The sequence below is a fragment of the Lacerta agilis genome, chromosome 4 (genome assembly GCF_009819535.1).
Source record: "Lacerta agilis isolate rLacAgi1 chromosome 4, rLacAgi1.pri, whole genome shotgun sequence".
Lineage (NCBI taxonomy): Eukaryota > Metazoa > Chordata > Lepidosauria > Squamata > Lacertidae > Lacerta > Lacerta agilis.
The window spans coordinates 22,096,913-22,114,934 of record NC_046315.1 but is presented as its reverse complement, the minus strand read 5'-3'; the positions used below and the strand labels follow the sequence as shown (position 1 = coordinate 22,114,934).

The 18,022-nt window shown below is 41.4% G+C and overlaps 2 protein-coding genes across 2 annotated transcripts; one reads left to right on the top strand and one right to left on the bottom strand.

Moving 5' to 3' along the window:
- The first annotated feature begins 76 nt into the window (after positions 1–76).
- On the top strand, positions 77–9,822 carry SKA3 (spindle and kinetochore associated complex subunit 3). The gene is made up of 10 exons (XM_033146310.1): positions 77–236; positions 845–961; positions 1,282–1,346; positions 2,505–2,670; positions 4,527–4,875; positions 6,360–6,448; positions 7,624–7,787; positions 7,985–8,236; positions 8,361–8,482; positions 9,393–9,822. The coding sequence occupies exons 2-10, from the start codon at positions 859–861 to the stop codon at positions 9,397–9,399; spliced, it is 1,317 nt and encodes a 438-aa protein (XP_033002201.1). The 5' UTR covers positions 77–236; positions 845–858; the 3' UTR covers positions 9,400–9,822.
- Positions 9,823–10,520: 698 nt separating this feature from the next.
- On the bottom strand, positions 10,521–16,443 carry SAP18 (Sin3A associated protein 18). The gene is made up of 4 exons (XM_033146309.1): positions 16,042–16,443; positions 13,885–13,994; positions 12,737–12,859; positions 10,521–11,326 (listed from the first exon to the last, which is right to left on the bottom strand). Exons 1-4 carry the CDS (start codon positions 16,426–16,428, stop codon positions 11,170–11,172), a joined length of 777 nt encoding a protein of 258 aa, XP_033002200.1. The 5' UTR covers positions 16,429–16,443; the 3' UTR covers positions 10,521–11,169.
- Positions 16,444–18,022: the final 1,579 nt, after the last annotated feature.

The following is an 18,022-nucleotide window of genomic DNA, read 5'->3' as shown; positions in this document are numbered from 1 at the left end:
GTTGGAGACAGAGAGAGGTTTAAGGAGCAATCCCCTCACGTTTGCGGGTAGTGGGGTGGACTTCAGAAAGGTCGCTTTTATTGGGCAGGAGTCTGCGCTCGTTTGTTTTCCGCCCCCCTCACCGTTTTATTGTTCCTGCCGGTAGGGAGAGGGGCTATAAATACGTGTTAGCGAGCGGTCGTGTGTAAGAAGGCAGAGAAGTTGCAGGTACCCTGGACTCCTCAAGCGTGGCAACGGTAAGGCTCCTTTTTGTGTTCTGCCCCTTTTAGGTTTTTCTTTAAAACGTGGGGAGGGCAAGTTTGGGAAAGCCTAAATAGTGGTTGTTCATCATCATCATCATCATCATAAATTGTTTTTAGGGTACATATTCTCCCAAGGTGGATGCAATGCAGCAGTAAAATACACCATTAAGCATCCTAAGGTGTAAAGTGTGGTAATGTAGATACAGAGTTTAGGAACATTAAAATAACAGCAGCATGTAAAATGGTTCATTTTGTATGACAATTGGAAAGCTTGTTCTTAGGGGAGAGTTATCTTCAGACTCCATTGGGGAGCTTCCAAAGCATCTGTCTGGCCCTAGTATGCTGGAGTGAAGAGGCCTTGGCTTGATCCACATTTGTAAGGATTTGTAAAATGCTTAACATGAAGTATAAAAACAAAAGAAATATTTGAGAGAAAAGTCTCTTGCAAAACAACAGCTCAGCATTGGGGTATTTGGTTAAAACTTTTTTTTAAAAAAAAAATGTTCTTCTATGGCTTGTGTTCTGCCTATTTGTTGAAAATTTGCTCTGTATACTTTCTGCAAATTATGCCAATAGCGACAAAAAGCTGCTGCTTTGTCTAGGGTTTTCCTTCACTATGGATGTCAGCGGCATGTTCTTCAACAAACTGCGAACCTTAGCGGTCACTGTGGAAAAAGAGGCCGAGCAGCTGAAGCAGATTTTTCAGAGTGATGACACAGGTAAGGAAGCCGCATGAAACTAAAATAAAAAATTACATGGTATTTTATTATTTATTGTATTTTACATAGGGTATTTTATGGAATTCAAATTGTAATACAATAAAATATAAGAAATAAAATTGTAATTAAAAATCATACAGCATCTAGCAGAGTGCATTGCTACAATGAGGTGAAAAATGGTCCAGCAAGACAATTAGTGATTTTTTCAAATGGTCCATAGGAAAAATAGTTTGGGAACCGCAGTCCTGCAGAATACCTTAAAGATACTGAACTGTATTTTCTTTCTAAATCCATTTTCATTTAAAAAACATGGCTTGAAGAATTTGAAGAAGATTCACCAATGAGGTACTTACACGAGCTGTTCTCTGAAGTCAGAACACTAAAGGTACTTTTGATCTACTCTCCCCAACCCCTGCCCCACCTTTTAAAACTCTTGCTGTAATTTCACTTGTTATGTATTGGGTATGCCAAGTTCTAATTCGCTGAAATTCTAAAGAAAGCTAGTCAGCATTGGTTTGAGTCCTACGTGGTACAACTCAAACCAATGGCTTCAAGTTACAAGAAAGGAGATTTCCAGCTAAAGATCAGGAAGAAGTTTCTGACAGTAAGAGATGTTTGACAGTGGAAAGGACTGATCACAGTGTGATGCAGCAGCTAAAAAAGCCAATGCAATTCTGGGCTGCATCAATAGGAGTATAGCATCTAGATCAAGGGAAGTAATAGTACCACTGTATTCCGCTCTGGTCAGACCTCACCTGGAATACTGTGTCCAGTTCTGGGCACCACAGTTCGAGAAGGATACTGACAAGCTGGAACGTGTCCAGAAGAGGGCAACCAAAATGGTCAAAGGCCTGGAAACAATGCCTTATGAGGAACGGCTTAGGGAGCTGGGTATGTTTAGCCTGGAGAAGAGAAGGTTAAGGGGTGATATGATAGCCATGTTCAAATATATAAAAGGATGTCATATAGAGGAGGGTGAAAGGTTGTTTTCTGCTGCTCCAGAGAAGCGGACACGGGGCAATGGATTCAAACTACAAGAAAGAAGATTCCACCTAAACATTAGGAAGAACTTCCTGACAGTGAGAGCTGTTCGACAGTGGAATTTGCTGCCAAGGAGTGTGGTGGAGTCTCCTTCTTTGGAGGTCTTTAAGCAGAGGCTTGACAGCCATCTGTCAGGAATGCTTTGGTGGTATTTTCTGCTTGGCAGGAGGTTGGACTGGATGGCCCTTGTGGTCTCTTCCAACTCTATGATTCTATGATCTCTCCTTCCTTGGAGGTTTTAAAGCAGAGGTTGGATCGCCATCTGTAATGGATGCTTTAGTTGAGATTCCTACATTGCGGGGAGTTGGACTTGATGATCTATCATTCATATTTTGTAGAAGAAGAATTTTTTCCCTTTGTTTAAAAAAAAAAGAACCTTTGTTGCTGCTTTTCTGTTGGCAATAATGATAAACTGGTCATAATCCTGTCATACTGCTTGCTGACCTATACAAACTGTTCAGCATTATCTAAAGATAAACTGGTTGTTTTTTTTAAATTGAAGAGTGATGCTGATAATACTCTTTGTAAGAGTTCTTCGGAAAGCGATGCTACATATTATTTCTTGAAAGCCACTAAAGTTTTGATGAAACGAACTTCAACAGATCTTGGGAAAACAAGAGACTTCTTCCAGAAATATGGCTACAAACCCATTGTTGGCAAGGATGCAGGTAACTCTGAATATATTCCACATTTCACTAGTCTCTGTATGTGCATTTTTAAAATTAAAGAACATATTGTGTGTTTTTACAGAAGGCAATAGAAGCTTTCAGCTTGGAAATTGTTAATACTTTTGTTGCATATTCTCACTCACTCCGGTCATCCTCCTTTTTAAAAAATTCTATTGTACAAGAATGTGCTTGGAATCCTTTTAATTAAAAGCTCTTAACTTTTGTAACTGCTATATGCCTCTAAGTACTAAAGCTGTGGAAGCTATATGCTTCAATGTAATTCTTTAATATACTTCCCAGGCTTCTGCGCAAGTATCGCTTGCTGTGTTAAGATTTGCGTAATAAACCTTCCATCCAATTGCAGATACTGCCCACATTGAATTGCTTTCAGTGATGTTTGCATTCAAGTGTGCATCCATATTCTGGTATAGCTAGTCAGGTTTAGTTTTCTTTTTTCTTTTTTTAAAAAAAAGCTGCATTAGAACTGTAGAGTTCCTTGTTTCCTAACTATGCTTAGGAGCTCTGGAGTATATGATGTACGTTCCTCTTCTCTGCTATTTCTTCCTATTATCCATGAAATTCCACTCCTCTTCTATAGTTTGCTATACCATGATTAAATAGTATATATCAATCCTCTCATTGGTATATTATTATTATTATTATTATTATTATTATTATTATTATTATTTATTAGTAACCAGGCTTTCTTATAATTTCTCTTATGAGCTTGAACTAGGAGTTTAATTGAGTTTGCAACGCTTGACTACAAGAGAACAGGGTGGATAAAAATCAATGATTTTCTTTTAAAAACCAGATTTTTAAAAATTTAAATCAGATTTTTAAAATTAAATGCTTTTGGAGGAAAAATCATTCTAAAGATAGTTTTCTATTTAAGTTATATTATAGTCCAAAGGCTATTCATCAGGAAATAAAGATTTGTTTTAAGTTTTTCATGTGTGCTAAAACCCAGTATAAGAATTATTTATTTTTAATTGTTTAACCACATCAGTTAACATGGATACATATGCTACAATGTTATTGTTTTCAGTTAAATAAATAATTCAAATTGTTATTAAGGAAATGATTATTTTTCTCCTTCTAGTAAAGTACAGCAGAAAAGTTGTCCAAATATAAACTGTTAACTCAGGGGTCAGCAAACTTTTTCAGCAGGGGGGCAGTCCACTGTCCCTCAGACCTTGTGGCGGGGCTGGACTATATTTTGAAAAAATGTATATGAACGAATTCCTATGCCCCACAAATAACCCAGAGATGCATTTTAAATAAAAGGACACATGCTACTCATGTAAAAACACACTGATTCCTGGACCGTCCGCGGGCTGGATTTAGAAGGCAACCGGGCCGCATCTGGCCCCCGGGCCTTAGTTTGGGGACCCCTGAATTAACTTATTAAACCTCACAATAATTTCATAATTATCTGTCTATGTATTTCTAATAGTATAACCAAATCAGTAATTTTTGATATAACTGTAAAAACTACTCTGAAAATTTATTCCAAAAATGAAACTTCATCTGGTTGTAAATATTAAGATAATACCAGCAAGAATTAGGCTTTTTGTAAAAAGAAAAAGAAAAAAAGATTGATTTAAATCAAGTCTTGCTGACTAGTGATTTAAATCGATTTGATTTAAAACAAATCCACCCTACAAGAGCACCTGCTAAATATTAAACCATAACCATGTATTAACAACGGAAATTCAGGTATTTCACTATACTGTGCTAATACTCCTGATTTCATGCGATTAGGAGATCAGAAATGTGGAAATGGCGATGAGCAATTCAGCCTTTTTAAAAAGTTGGTTATTTTTTAAACTAAGCAGATTATCTTTTTAATAAAGCAAAACAGGATGAAGCTGAAATTAACCCTGAGTGTACATCTGCTGAAGAAGAGCCCAAAGTCCTTGATTGTCCTGAACAATCATCTGCACATCATGCTCTGCTGCAAATTCCACAGCTTTCAGATTTTGGCCTTTCAAAATATGCTCTCCCAAGTACCGGTACTTCAGGCATCATGCATAATCAACACACATATGCACAGGAGGAGGAACCGAGAGTGGATTATTCTGAGCGTTTATCACCCAAGGCAGAACAGTTTCATATCTATGGCTATAAAATGGGTTTGAATGATGATACCACAAGTTTAGTGGTAGATCAAACTATCTTCCTACTCAATACCAAAAACAGTAGGTAAGTAACATCCTTTGAGAGCTCCAAAAATACATGGGTTCTCATTTCTCAGTCTGATGACATTTTCCATCCTTGAGGTGTTCGGCTAGCAGATTTGCAAATGTTGCGTGCACACAAATATTTAACGGGACGAGGGGTGAGACTTGCTGCTAAGCTCTAATGGCACCATCATTTTAGAGCAGTGGTCTTCAAAGTTTTCTGACTCAGAACTGCACCCCCCCCCTTCCCGTTTTAACCCAAGTATGCACTTGGATACTCATTTCTTTTTCCTTTATTAAAAAACATGTTTATACAGTGTTGGTACTGCTATTGCAGTCTATCTTGAATCAGGCTGCGCCCAAGTAGTGGATTCTGACCCCACAGTTGGAAGACCAATTAACCATGTACTTTGGGGGGGGGTTAATTCTGGCTTTTATACAAAACACTTTCATGTAATGTTTTCCCATAAAAAAAAATGCTCAAAAAACTCCACTCCCTCCTGGACGCCATCAGTAATATCCTAGCACTGGTGAGAAGAAAAGCAACTCCCCATCCAACCTGGACATACTCCTCTGTGATGGGACTGTGGAAGAAAGTTGAGCTATCAAAAAAGATGGCCGCAAGTGCGGGTGACAGATCTGTGTTGAAGTCATGAAAGAGAGTAGGGAGGGGCATCTTGAGCCTCCTTAATAAACTGCAGTCTCGCAAATATTTGAGTGCATGTACTTTGTAAAGTTCCGATCCAAGAGGCTTATCAACACTAATAAAGTGCAAGTGTCTCTGCGTCCAGTCCCTGTGTCCGTGCGATTGCCCTACTGCGCATGTGCCCCACGGACAGCTGTTGGGACTTGGAACGCAGAGACACTTCGGGAAAGGTCGGCGCAAGGAGAAGGAGGGAGGAAGGGCGGGGCCGGCTGGCTGGCTGTCAGTAAGCGAGGAGGCGGCAAGCCAGCCAGGGAATGCCCGGACGCGGGAGTGGGAAGGGGCGGGGACGAGAGCGAGGGGGCGTGTCTGCAAGGCTGGGCGCGTGTGTGGAAGAGACCAGGCTGAGAGCGTCGACATCGCCTCCTCCCCAGCAACAGCGCCGCCCGCGGCTCGAGATCGTGCAGCCGAGCATGACGCGGTGTCCTAGCGCCCGTTAATTTAACGGGCATAATACCCACTAGTAGTCTATAATTCAACACGGGAGGAATGGGATGGGAATGGAGACAGGGTAAACTGGAAAATGTCTATTTTATTATACTCGTGCTTTTGGTTGTGCTTAAGTTTGTTCCCCTCTGCCCATTCACAATTACTGAAAAGAGAAGGAAGTTGATGAGGGAAAGGCACAGATGTTTCAATACGAACTTCCTTTTCACAAACTCTTTGTAGAGAAGTTCTCCAGCCATAGTTTTTGCCACAGCACTCAGTGCATAGGGCTTTGGGGTCATAAACATGGTATCCCTTCTTCTCTAGAATTAGGCACTCGCTTATATGATGTGACAATATTTTTGTCTTATCCTTAGGCAAGCTAATAGTAAACCAAGTGACTCTGCAGCGGAATTGGAATCAAACAAGAAGCTAGCTACACCTAAGCAAAAGAACAACTTTTGTGGTAAGCCCTGTGTATTCAAATTATGCTAGTGATTTCCCCCACTGTAAGGAACTATTCAAATACCCTAGGCTTATAACTAAAGAGATTCCAGAGTATAGGGTCTGAAGGCATGTGAGGCTGCTACCTAGCTGAAACTTGGTAGATCTCCTGGGAACCTGCGTGCCATGGGGGCCTGTGATCTAGAAGAAATGTAATGAAAGTGAAGAGCTATCCAAAGGGAGCCTGTGGAGGCCTGGCTTCAGGAATATTCCAGGCTCTCTTAATCAGTTTTCTTTAAAAGAAGTGAAAATGAGAGAATCTCCTTTGTGGAGATTCAAGAAAAGTTTGCAGACTTCTTATGTGAGCCTTTGCATGTTTACTCAGAAGTCGGTCTCATTTTGTTTAATAGAGCTTATTCCCTAGAAATTGTGTTTGGAATTGCAGCCTCATAAGTAAATCTGTTCTTCCGGTGTTTTGGCCAATCAGTACAAAGAAAATAACTGGGATGCTCACTTATTTAGAAATTGAATAAAAACTATTTTTATTGATTATTTCACACAGTTGAATAACTTACATTTTGGGCTATCCAAATATAGGCTGAAGCTGTTCTGCACCCCCATACCCTTAAAAACCTTTGTATACTGCCATTCTGTTTAGAAAAATGTTCCAAGGCAGCTCAAAAATTTCATAAAAACAGAACAGGCAGAATGAAAGCTGAAACTCCAATTTAAAGCCAGGAACAAAACAATTGCCTATTCAACACACCTAAAGGTTGCTGGAATGAAAAAGATCTTTGACTTCATTTGGGATGGGGACAGGTTCTGAAGCCTAGAGGCAACCAACGACAGGAGACACTACCATCAGTTGAACATCAGATGGTGGGACAAGCAGGAGGGTGGTCCTAGCTGATATTGAAGAGGAGGCAGCCCTTTGGATAATTTGTCCTCAAAGTGGGCACCATTTGGCTGCCCTGGCCTAAGGTCATATCCAGCACATTGAATTTGGCCTGGAAGGCCAAAAGCTTGCATTCACCAGTGATTAAAGTTTCTATTGCATTCAGATATAAATCTCTGGGTCCAGTGAGAACTCTTCATTCATGTAAGTGTGGTCCTCAGTTCTGCATTTTCATCCTTTTACGCCTGAATGAATTTGTAGACTATCAGTGTAAAATTGCCAATCATATACTGTGTTTTCAGACGACGATTATATGGCTTCACCTGCTGCACCTGAGTTCTGCACACCTGGCTTGAAGATTCCCAGCAGAAAGGATGCCATATCCCCAGAGAGTAATAAATTGGATGCCTCTAATCATATGACAGAAACATCTCCAGATACACAGTCACTGATAACAAAACCTAAAGTAAGCACTGAGTTTTTATTTTGTAAATGAAATGGGTCTCATAATGGGACTTCTGCCCCATGCTGTACTCATAGGAAAGGCTTTTAACAATGAAGATCTTCAAAGGATGTCTTAACTGCATGATTTTTTAAATAAAAAATTTGATCCTTGTATTTCATTATCTGAACATCGCAATTCTCTGGGTTTTTTCCTTACAGCAAACATGTGTCCCAAATAATACAGTGCTTGGATACAGCACTGTTCCACCTGTCCCTCATTCAGACAAGTATCTGGAGTGTCTTGAACGTTCTTCAGCAGTACTGGAAGAACTGCCTCCTCCTGAAATACCAGATTACAGTAGCCTGTTCAGTTCTCCTCCTCCTCCTCCTGAAATATCAGATTACAGTAGCCTGTTCAGTTCTCCTCCTCCTCCTCCTGAAATAACTGTGATTCCAAGGCAGATTTCTCAGGTGAACAAGTTAAACCTTCCTGCTGCTAATGCCAATTTCGACATTTTTGCCAGCAAATTGTTTTCCTTATGCATGGAAAGTATAAAACTTCTAACATCATCTTTTTGGGGGGGGGGGTTTACAGATCTTGTCAAAATACAATCCAAAGGTAGAAGCATACAGATCACTGGAAAAGGGGACTTGTGAAGGAATTGCTACACTGTTTGAAAAACAGCCTGGTTTTGGTACTGGGAACAAGGAAAACAGGTGAGATTTGAGCATGAGGTATACACCCCCCCCCCCCCGACTGTCTTTTCCAGACACTCGGTGGAAGTAGCATTGTATTATGTGCAGGCATATGATGCACTCACTGCCCCTTGCAAAGGCCTGGAATTATGTAGGTAGATTTGTAGCATGGTGTCCAAAGAACAGGACCCCTACTCATCCCTGCCTCTTGCTGTATGTGGGATTGCACCCAGCCACAATTCCAACCCACCACATGGCATCAATGAAGGCTAGTTTTCTGGGAACTCTCCTGCAACCAGTCATAGTTCTTGAAAACACTGTGTGGATCTGGAGCTACTGCCAATATCTTGTTGAAGTTTTAAGATTCAGTATATATTAAGAATAGCTCTGGATCAGGCCAGCGGCCTGTCTAGGCCAGCATCCTGTTCCCCCAGTGGTCAACCAGATGCCTATGGGGAAGCCCAAAAGCAGGATTTGAGCATAACAGCACTCTTCTGACTTGAGATTCCTTGCTGCTGGCATTCAGAGGCAAACTGCGGCTGACAGTGGAAGTAGAACATAGCCACCGAGAGCCTTATCAGTGTCTAATAGAAAGGATAGACTGAAAGGTGGGATTGGGCTAACTGAAAATCCCATTACTCAAATCAGCTCTCGTTGCCTGGGCATGACCCACATTTATTGGAGGAAAAGGTGAACAGTTGTTCAAAGACTGGTAAAGAAGGAATGCAATGTGTTTCCACTTTCAGACTTAGCAGTTCATTAGAAGAGTGAATCTTTAGACATATTTAAAACAAAACAAACAAGATAGCTGTCCTTTAGTCAAGACCCCTATGAAATGAATACAAATGGGCATGTTTCAATGGAAGTCACTTGAACATGGTGTCAATATTATAATGTAACTGCTTTGTTTGTTTTTCTACTACATTTGCAGAAAGTAATCTGGATGAAGGCTATGACTTGGCTTTTTAGAGCCTGCTTATAATGAAGATCGTCCAGCAAATTCCATAGGAAAATATCAGAATATTTACTTCTAAACGTTTGGCAACCAGTTTAACTAAAACTATATTCTCTTCTTTCATTTCCCCAGAGACCTCCAATAATACATTATGAAAACCTGTATTCCCATGCTAATGGAAGTTAGGACTGCATTTATTAAATATTTGTTTAAATTCTGCTTGTGAGCTGATATGTAAGGATGGTAGAAGCTAGGGGAAAATAATGTATTAAGAGTGGCCAACTCTGCTGCCCTGCTCTTAAACTAATTTGATCTTTGAATCCACCCTCCCCCTGCCCACAAATTTTCTGCATATTTTTAGGACTGCAGGAGTTGCCATTGTGGTTTTTTAAATTTGAATATTTTTTATTTAAAAAAAGTTAGATGAGGGGACCCTGGAGCAGATTTGAGAGGCTGCAGAAGTCCCACTGTATAATACCCCATATTTTTGTTATGGGCAAAAACCCCACTAACATTCCAACTAAAGCAATCCTGTTTTATCATGATTGAGAATGTTTTCAATTTTATAGCAAGCAATTCATGAGAGAATTGCATGTTCAGTCTACAGCATGTGATGTAATGTCTAGACAAAAGGGCAAGTGGGCAACCAAGCAACTGTAAAACTTCCAGCATTTGTTTTTGATAGTAACTGCTATCTTTGTCATGAAACACATTTTACAAACCTATGTCACTGCTTTTATTTTTACAAGTTTTAAAAAATAAAATTATTTAACAAGGACTTAATTATATCAAGACAGTCATACAGCTGTGGAAACAGTGGATAACCTTGCCTGTGGGAGATTTTTTAGAACTTCCAATTTTTAAGGATGTAACTTCCAGTTGAAGCAACTATTGCATTTTAAACTGGGAATACCTTAAGTGGTTCAAATCCTTTTGTAGTCACATACATTCAAAACCAAAAGCAAAAATGATAGCCCTCCTGATCGCACTTACTCATCAGTGAATAAAATAGGGTGTAATATTACAGGTGCCAAGCTGCCATGATTGTATTATGACCAATTTCAGGATGCTTTTCAACAAACCCTGACACTTCTGTCCATTTGATAGTGTAAGTCCTACTACAGCTGTATTAGGGTGAATATTTTTGCACAATGAATATGCAATTATTGAGCACAGATGCTGTGCTCACCGCATTGGCAATCCCATCATCTACACCCAATACTTTGGACATGGGAAAATGCAGCTCTCCCAGATTGCATTGTGGACTGATTTATGAGAAAATAGGTACTTTATGGATGTTCAAAAAGTAACCCTTTTGGCAAATGTTTTCAGACAGAGCCAATGTACTTCTCTGTGTACTTACACACTACATCTCTACTGACAAAAACAAGTACACGCCTCACCCGATTTCTTAAAAAGCAATCTTACAGTGCGCTTATGAAATACCTCTCTCATTTAATCTTTCCACATTAAAGGTTGGTCATACAATATATATGGTTTCAAATACCTCAAGACTGCTTGTGGTGTTTCAGCCAAACATTACACACTTTAAGAAACACTGCACGGTCTGCTTTTCAGCTATTCAGAAAAAGAAAACCTAGCAGAGAGCACCCTTCTAAAAATATACAGTAACATAATTTCAGTATTTCTACAGCTTAACAGGTTTTCTAGCATTTTCACTTTGCATTTAAAAAAACAAGCCATTTGTAATCTGTATGACCATGTAGTGTGGTCATTAGAAGAAAGCAAAATATTAATAAGGTCTCATGCGACCTGATGGAGGTGGTGCTCGATTTGGGGGAGTAATTGCTATGTCCAGGTAATCCCCTATCTGGAACTTCTGAGACTGCAGAGTCATGGAATCATCTGTGCCCTTTCTGCCTGACATTGTACTGCCAATCTCTTTCACCCTGTAAAAAGAAATTAAGACCAAAGTAAGAACATGAGCCATATCTTTGTTCCACTTAGTTAAGTACTGTCTCCTGTGATCAGCAGCAGTGGGTTTGGTAGCTTTAAATTAGACATATAGTCAACACACTGCGTGCAATGGGGGGTTGAATTTCCAAAGGTTTTCTTTTCCTGGATGTCCACCGTTTTTACACACACCCTTTTTAAAATTCTCCCACGTACATAAAGTTGAATGCACACAAGTTAAATGTGTTTAAGTTGTGAGTTACCTGTACTTACATGCCCTTGACAGCCTAGGAAGGCATTCCTCAGACTGCAGAAAGGGAGGGACCTAATTACATAATAAACTTCCCATTTACAGCCTAGGCAGCCTTGGTGTTGAGATTACATCATATATGGGCACTTACTAGTGACATATTTTTCGCTCCATAGGGCGCACCTCATTTTTAGAGGAGGAAACAAGATAAAAAATATTTTTTTTCTGGTTTTTCTTCTCTAAAAGCCCTGTTTTTTTAAGGATCAGCTAAAAGTTTTGCAGCTTTTTTTGCAAAGGGAAAAGCCCTGTTTTTTGAGGATCAGCTAAAAGTTTTGCAGCTTTTTTGGGCAAAGGAGGAAAAGCAAAGCTCCTTTTCCAAAGGGGGAAAAGCAAAGAGGAAAAGCCCTCTTTTATGGGGTTCAACTCACATTTCTGCAGCTTCTAAAGGAAAGGGAGTCTTTTCTACAGTTTCCAGACAGTTAATCTAATCAGCCAGTCACATGTTGCTGGGGAAACAAACAACCTCCCTCTGCAACACATTCAACAATGGAGGCCTGGGCAAGGGGGCAGGGCTGAAAGGGAGCCTGGACTCTTATCTCTCTCCCGATCTCTTGCTGATCAGCTGCTGAGCGGGGTCCTTTCAACACCCCCCTTTCTCTTTGTAAAATAAAAAGCATGATCCTCTTTTGGCCCCTGGGAAATTTGGCTCCAGGGACCACCATTCACTCCATAAGACGCACAGATATTTCCCCTTACTTTTTAGGAGGAAAAAAGTGTGTCTTATGGAGCGAAAAATACGGTATGTGTTTTAAGATTTTAGAAGCTAATGTGCAATTTCCAGTGTACAGTGGACACTCTGGTTGCGAATGTGATCCGTGTGGGAGGCACGTTCGCAACCTGCAGTGCCGCGTCTGTATGCACGGGTTGCGATTCAGTGCTTATGCGCAAAGCGCAATTTAGCGTTTTGCGCATGCGGCAAAACCCAGAAGTAACCCATTCTGGTACTTTTGGGTTCAGCGCGGTGCGCAACCCGAAAACATACAACCTGAAGCGTCTGCAACCCAAGGTATGACTGTATTATAATTCCTATGAAGAATTTCATTTGAACTTTTCAGATTTTGCTAAACTTGCATCTACTGATTCCGTTGACTATTACCTGTAACCAGGCCTTTTAAGATCTGTGAAGACTATTGCAAAGTTAAAATGTGTGCCCTTTTTCCTTGCTTCCGGGTAGACTTCTTTCACTAAACTTGTCAGTTCTTTTAGAGTTGCATCCATCCTGGAAGAAAAGCAGCATTATAAGTCAGTATAGTATCCGTATAGTATCCGTATAGTATCGAAGCGACAGTGTTCTCGAAGCGACTGGCATGAGTTTGGCCAAACTGCGGGAGGCAGTGGAGGATAGGCGTACCTGGCGTGCTCTGGTCCATGGGGTCACGAAGAGTCGGACACGACTGAACGACTGAACAACAACAACAACAACATAGTATCCCTAGATTTTAACATCGTGATATTAAGTCAAAACTTTTAAGAGGTCAATGAACTGAAGAGTCCTGCATCAAGAACTACGTCTCATTTTAGAGGGTTCACAAAAGATTATTCTGAGTTTATTTCATATAGGACAAAGAACTGTTAAGACTATGGCTATGCCATAACCTAAAATCCAGAATGAGTGTCTTGTTGTTCAACTGCTCTTTGTTGATTTGCAGAACACTCATACAGAAATCAGCATTAGGAGCAAGAAACGTAACTCTGTAATTTTGCATCTCAGTCACATTCCAATTTGGATCAGGGCATTTGCTGGGTGAGAAGTGCCATATGAGACATTCCTCCCCACCCAGCAAGCACTCTGGGCTAAAGAATAGGCTGCACTGCATTCACAAATATGCTGTAGGTACAAGCCTCTTCTCATTCAACAGATGGCCCATAAGAAATGGGAGGACAACCAAGAGACCTTAGTCATTGTTCCACGGGGGGGGGGGGGGGGACCAGTACTGGGAAGTTTTTCTCCCAACTGGCTGGTATTTGTCAGTGACGAGGACTGCAGAAAACAAGAGTAGGAGCTGGATGCATTCAACAAGTGCTCTACTCCAGACTGTCTAAAAGAAGAGGTGGCAGAGATTCTGGGCCTTCAATATCTGAGGCAAAAGTATCAAAGCTTCACCAGTTGATGTTTGGCCTTTCATCTAGCAATGAAAAAAACAGAGCCTCTGTCCACTGGAGGGGTGTGTGGCAACCCAACTTCAGTTACCACACCAAAATTGCTACAAGTGGAAAAGTGCAGCTCAGGCTGCTGCCACTCACCAGGTATAGATCTGCAGTTCACTGGAAGGTACGTTTCCACGGGCAAACTCATCCATTCGGTGATGGCGCCCATTGTTGGTGGTGAAGACCCTCAGAAGGAGGGGGCAGGTCTGTAAGGCAAAGAAGAGACCATTCACTTGCTGCAAAGCAAGCAATGAATGACAACAAACCCAACTAACCTACATCACATAGAGTACAAGAGTTGTTTTGTTTTCAACCTACCTTTTTATACAACACTGTTAAATTCTTTCTTATGACCAAGTCCTTAATGTAATGGGAAAAAACTATCCTTTAATCATACTTGCAGCTAAAATTATCAAAGGAAAAAAATATTTCAAGACCTAAGATTAAATTTGAGGTTGTTAAGTACTCTTAAAAATAATTTCTAACATTTAATTGCATTTTTCTTTTAATTTTGATAACAAAAAAGCCAACACCTTATATACAGTACATTAAAGTGGAGCAGGGATCTGCTTAATCTATAATAAACCATTTTGAGGGATTTTTTTACAATGAAGAAGAATATAAATTTTATGAAATTAATATTAACAAAAGTTGACCCTTTCTGTAACGTTTGTTATTATTTATTTCTTAAACTTTACACCATTTGACTGTAAGAAACCTCAAGGCATTTAAGTGGAACCTTTTTTAAATTAAGTATGTTTAAATTTAAGTAAGTTTGTATTGTTTTTATATGTTTGTTATTTTTCTTGAAAAACCAATAAATTCTTATAAAAAATAAATAAAATTAGAGGTTCTTGGAATTTTCTTCATATGTAACGGACTTGTGCTAGGGCTAGAAAACACTGTAGGGTGACATTACAAAGTTTAGCCAAAACTGGCTAAATAAAAGATGAGACTTTAGCTAATTAAATTAACTGTTCAAAAGATGTTCAAATCAATCCATCTGCATAATATAGGAGTCATTATTTTATGTCAATTCTCTTATAGTGTAATAGGCGGTGCTGCTGTTTTAGGTCTTTTTATTTCTTATTTACATTGTCTTCTGCATGTGTATCTCTTCTGTACTCTCATTCCATATGTACTTTTATTACTGTTTTGCATCTACATTTTTTTTTAAAAAAAAATCTATTGCATCTTAGCCCTTTCCCATTAGACATATCCCATGGATATATAAGCAAGCCAAAGTGGAAAAACTGAACTTTGCTACTGGAAGCCTTTTCTGGAAAAAATAACAATAAGACCGCTTGTGTACACACACCCCTCCCCACGTTTTCCAACACCACTTAAGACAACTTTCCATTTTTGGTAACATGGTTGTAGTAGTAGAGTCCTTTAAGTTCCTGGGCTCTATAATTTCTTATAACTTAAATTGGTCAATAGTATTATTAAAAAGGTCCACCAGAGGCTGTATTTCCTGCGTCAACTAAGGAAATTTAAATTGTCCCAGGAAGTGTTGATCCAATTCTACAGAGGCATCATTGAAACTGTTCTCTGTAATTCTATAACAGCTTGGTACGGTACAGCCTCCAAGAGAGACAAGAAAAGGCTCCAACGAGCTGTAAGAATTGCAGAAAGGGTAATTGGTGTTAGCTTGCCTTCAATAGAGACAATTTATGCTACCAGAGTTAGGAAGAGAGCAGAGAGAATTGTAGCAGATCCTTTACATCCCGGTCATCATCTGCTTGATTTACTTCCATCTGGACGTCGCTACAGGACTTCATATACAAAATCGGCCAGGCACAAGAATAGTTTTTTTCCCTTGTGCCATTAAATTGTTAAATTCATAGTTGTATAGCTTAAGGGGAGGTAAAATATGGGTGGGGTTTCTTTGCTTCTTTGTATTGTGAGAGGAACAGTGTCTGTATGTTTACATTGCAATGTAGCCGAAACAAATTCCAAGTATGTTGGAAAATGTACTTGGCCAATAATAAATTATTCCTATTCCTATCTAAACGAGCGTTTCTTCAGCCATAAAGTATGACACACACACACAAGTAAACGGTATGGTTGCATTAGAGAGAAAGACATATCTGAGTTCACCAATGCTAAACACTGAACGTGTGAGTAAGCCATCACGAATAGTCTCCCAACAGGTGAACCAGCCCTCCCTGTGAAGTATACACGCTGCTGCAAACGCGGACGTGTAACGGGTGAAAACGCCCTCCCGCCTCTTCTCCCAGCTCCTCCCCACACCTTCTCACGATCGATAGGCTTCTCGGGCTCCTTCTTAATCTCCTCCTGAGTAACGCGAGACTCCACCGCCATCTTGCTGTCTGGTCGGACCGACCTCCGTGGAAGTGGCCCAAGGAAGCGAAAGGGGAGAAGCGGCAGCCTCTGTGCCAAGGCTCCGGTTCCAACCCACAAGCCGCACCTTCCTTCCCCTCGCAAGTTCTCCCCCACTCCAAGAGCCCGGACGTCACTTCTACCCGCCTCTTCAGGCTCCGCTGAAGCAAGATGGTGGCGCCCACGGCCGTCAGGCTTGCTTTTGGAACGGCGGCGGCGGCGCAAGTTCTCGCGAGGTCTAAGAAACAAAACGTTGGGCTTCAGAGGCGAAGCTTCTTCGAAGTGGCCAATAAGCATTCGCTTCGCGATGGAGGCGCGGAGATCCTGGGCGCGTGGGGCTGGGGGCGGGGCGAGAGTTGCGGTTGGGGGAACTGAAAAGAGAGGCTAGGGGCTGTTGGTGAGGCGTTCTGCCGCGGGAAACGCGGGCTTGGCGGGGACGCGTGTCTGGAGGTGCAGGTTCACACGTTCAACCCCCTTTGGCATTCGGACGCGCATTATACACCGAAAACATGTAGTAATTGAAAGCTTTCATTTTATATGCACTGCAAGGAGTACACACGCCCAATATATATAATCGTCATTATAATTACTCTTTGTTACCCAGCCTTCACCCCAACGTCCCAGGGCAAGTTACAACAGTTAAAACGTGGTATTAAAAACAGTTTAAAACGACTTAAAATTACCGAAGTAAAGTGGGTCCTAAATACAGGCATCTGGAGTGTCAAAAGTACATGATTTGTAAAGTGCAGTGGTTTATACAGCGTCGGTCTTATGATAGTGTCCGCCTATGAGCATATAAAGTTCCATGCTTCAAAATACCAGCTTTGATCGTACTTCAATGCCTTCAAAATATCTCCTTAACCCCTTGCATTTATAAGTAGTAAACTTCGGAAATTGGGAAAGGAGTAGGACAAGGCTGTATATTGTCTCCTTCTTAATTAACTTATATGCAGAATTCATCATGCAAAAGGCTGGACTGGATGAATCCCAAACCGGAATTAAGATTGCTGGAAGAAATATCAACAACCTCAGGTATGCTGATGACACAACCTTGATGGCAGAAAGTGAGGAGGAATTAAAGAACCTTTTAATGAGGGTGAAAGAGGAGAGCGCAAAATATGGTCAACATAAAAAAAAAAACTTAAGATCACGGCCACTGGTCCCATCTCCTGCTGGCAAATAGAAGGGGAAGAAATGGAGACAGTGAGAGATTTTACTTTCTTGGGCTCCAGGATCACTGCAGATGGTGACAGCAGTCACGAAATTAAAAGATGCCTGCTTCTTGGGAGAAAAGCAATGAGAAACATAGATAGCATCTTAAGAAGCAGAGACATCACCTTGCCGACAAACAGGGCTGTCTTAGGGTGATCGGCCGCCGTGGCACAGCGATCCCTCCGGCACCCCCAGCGTGCCGCCTCTCCGCCGCCTCCCTCCCGTGCTTGCCGCCCCTCGGGAGGGGGGTGGGCGAGCGGGGGATGAGGGGCGTGATGCTGGAGCGGCGCGGGGCTCTGCACACCCTTCCAGTGCTCCCAGGACGGGAGGCGAGGGTGGCCGGCTCGCAGCCAAAGCCCGGGACTGGCATGGGTGGCAGCAGCTGCGCTGCCGGCGCGCAAGCACCTGCCCGACAGCCTGTCCATGGGGGCGGGTTGGGGAGGGGGGTGGCCGGTATGCCGGCGGGCTCGCAGGGGCACCCTTGGGGGGGCCGGTGCCCTGGCGCAGCGTGCCACTAGCCCCTATGTATGAGATGGCCCTGCCGACAAAGGTCAGTATAGTTAAAGCTATGGTTTTCCCAGTAGTGATGTATGGAAGTGAGAGCTAGACCATCAAGAAGGCTGATCGCCGAAGAATTGATGCTTTTGAATTATGGTGCTGGAGGAGACTCTTGAGAGTC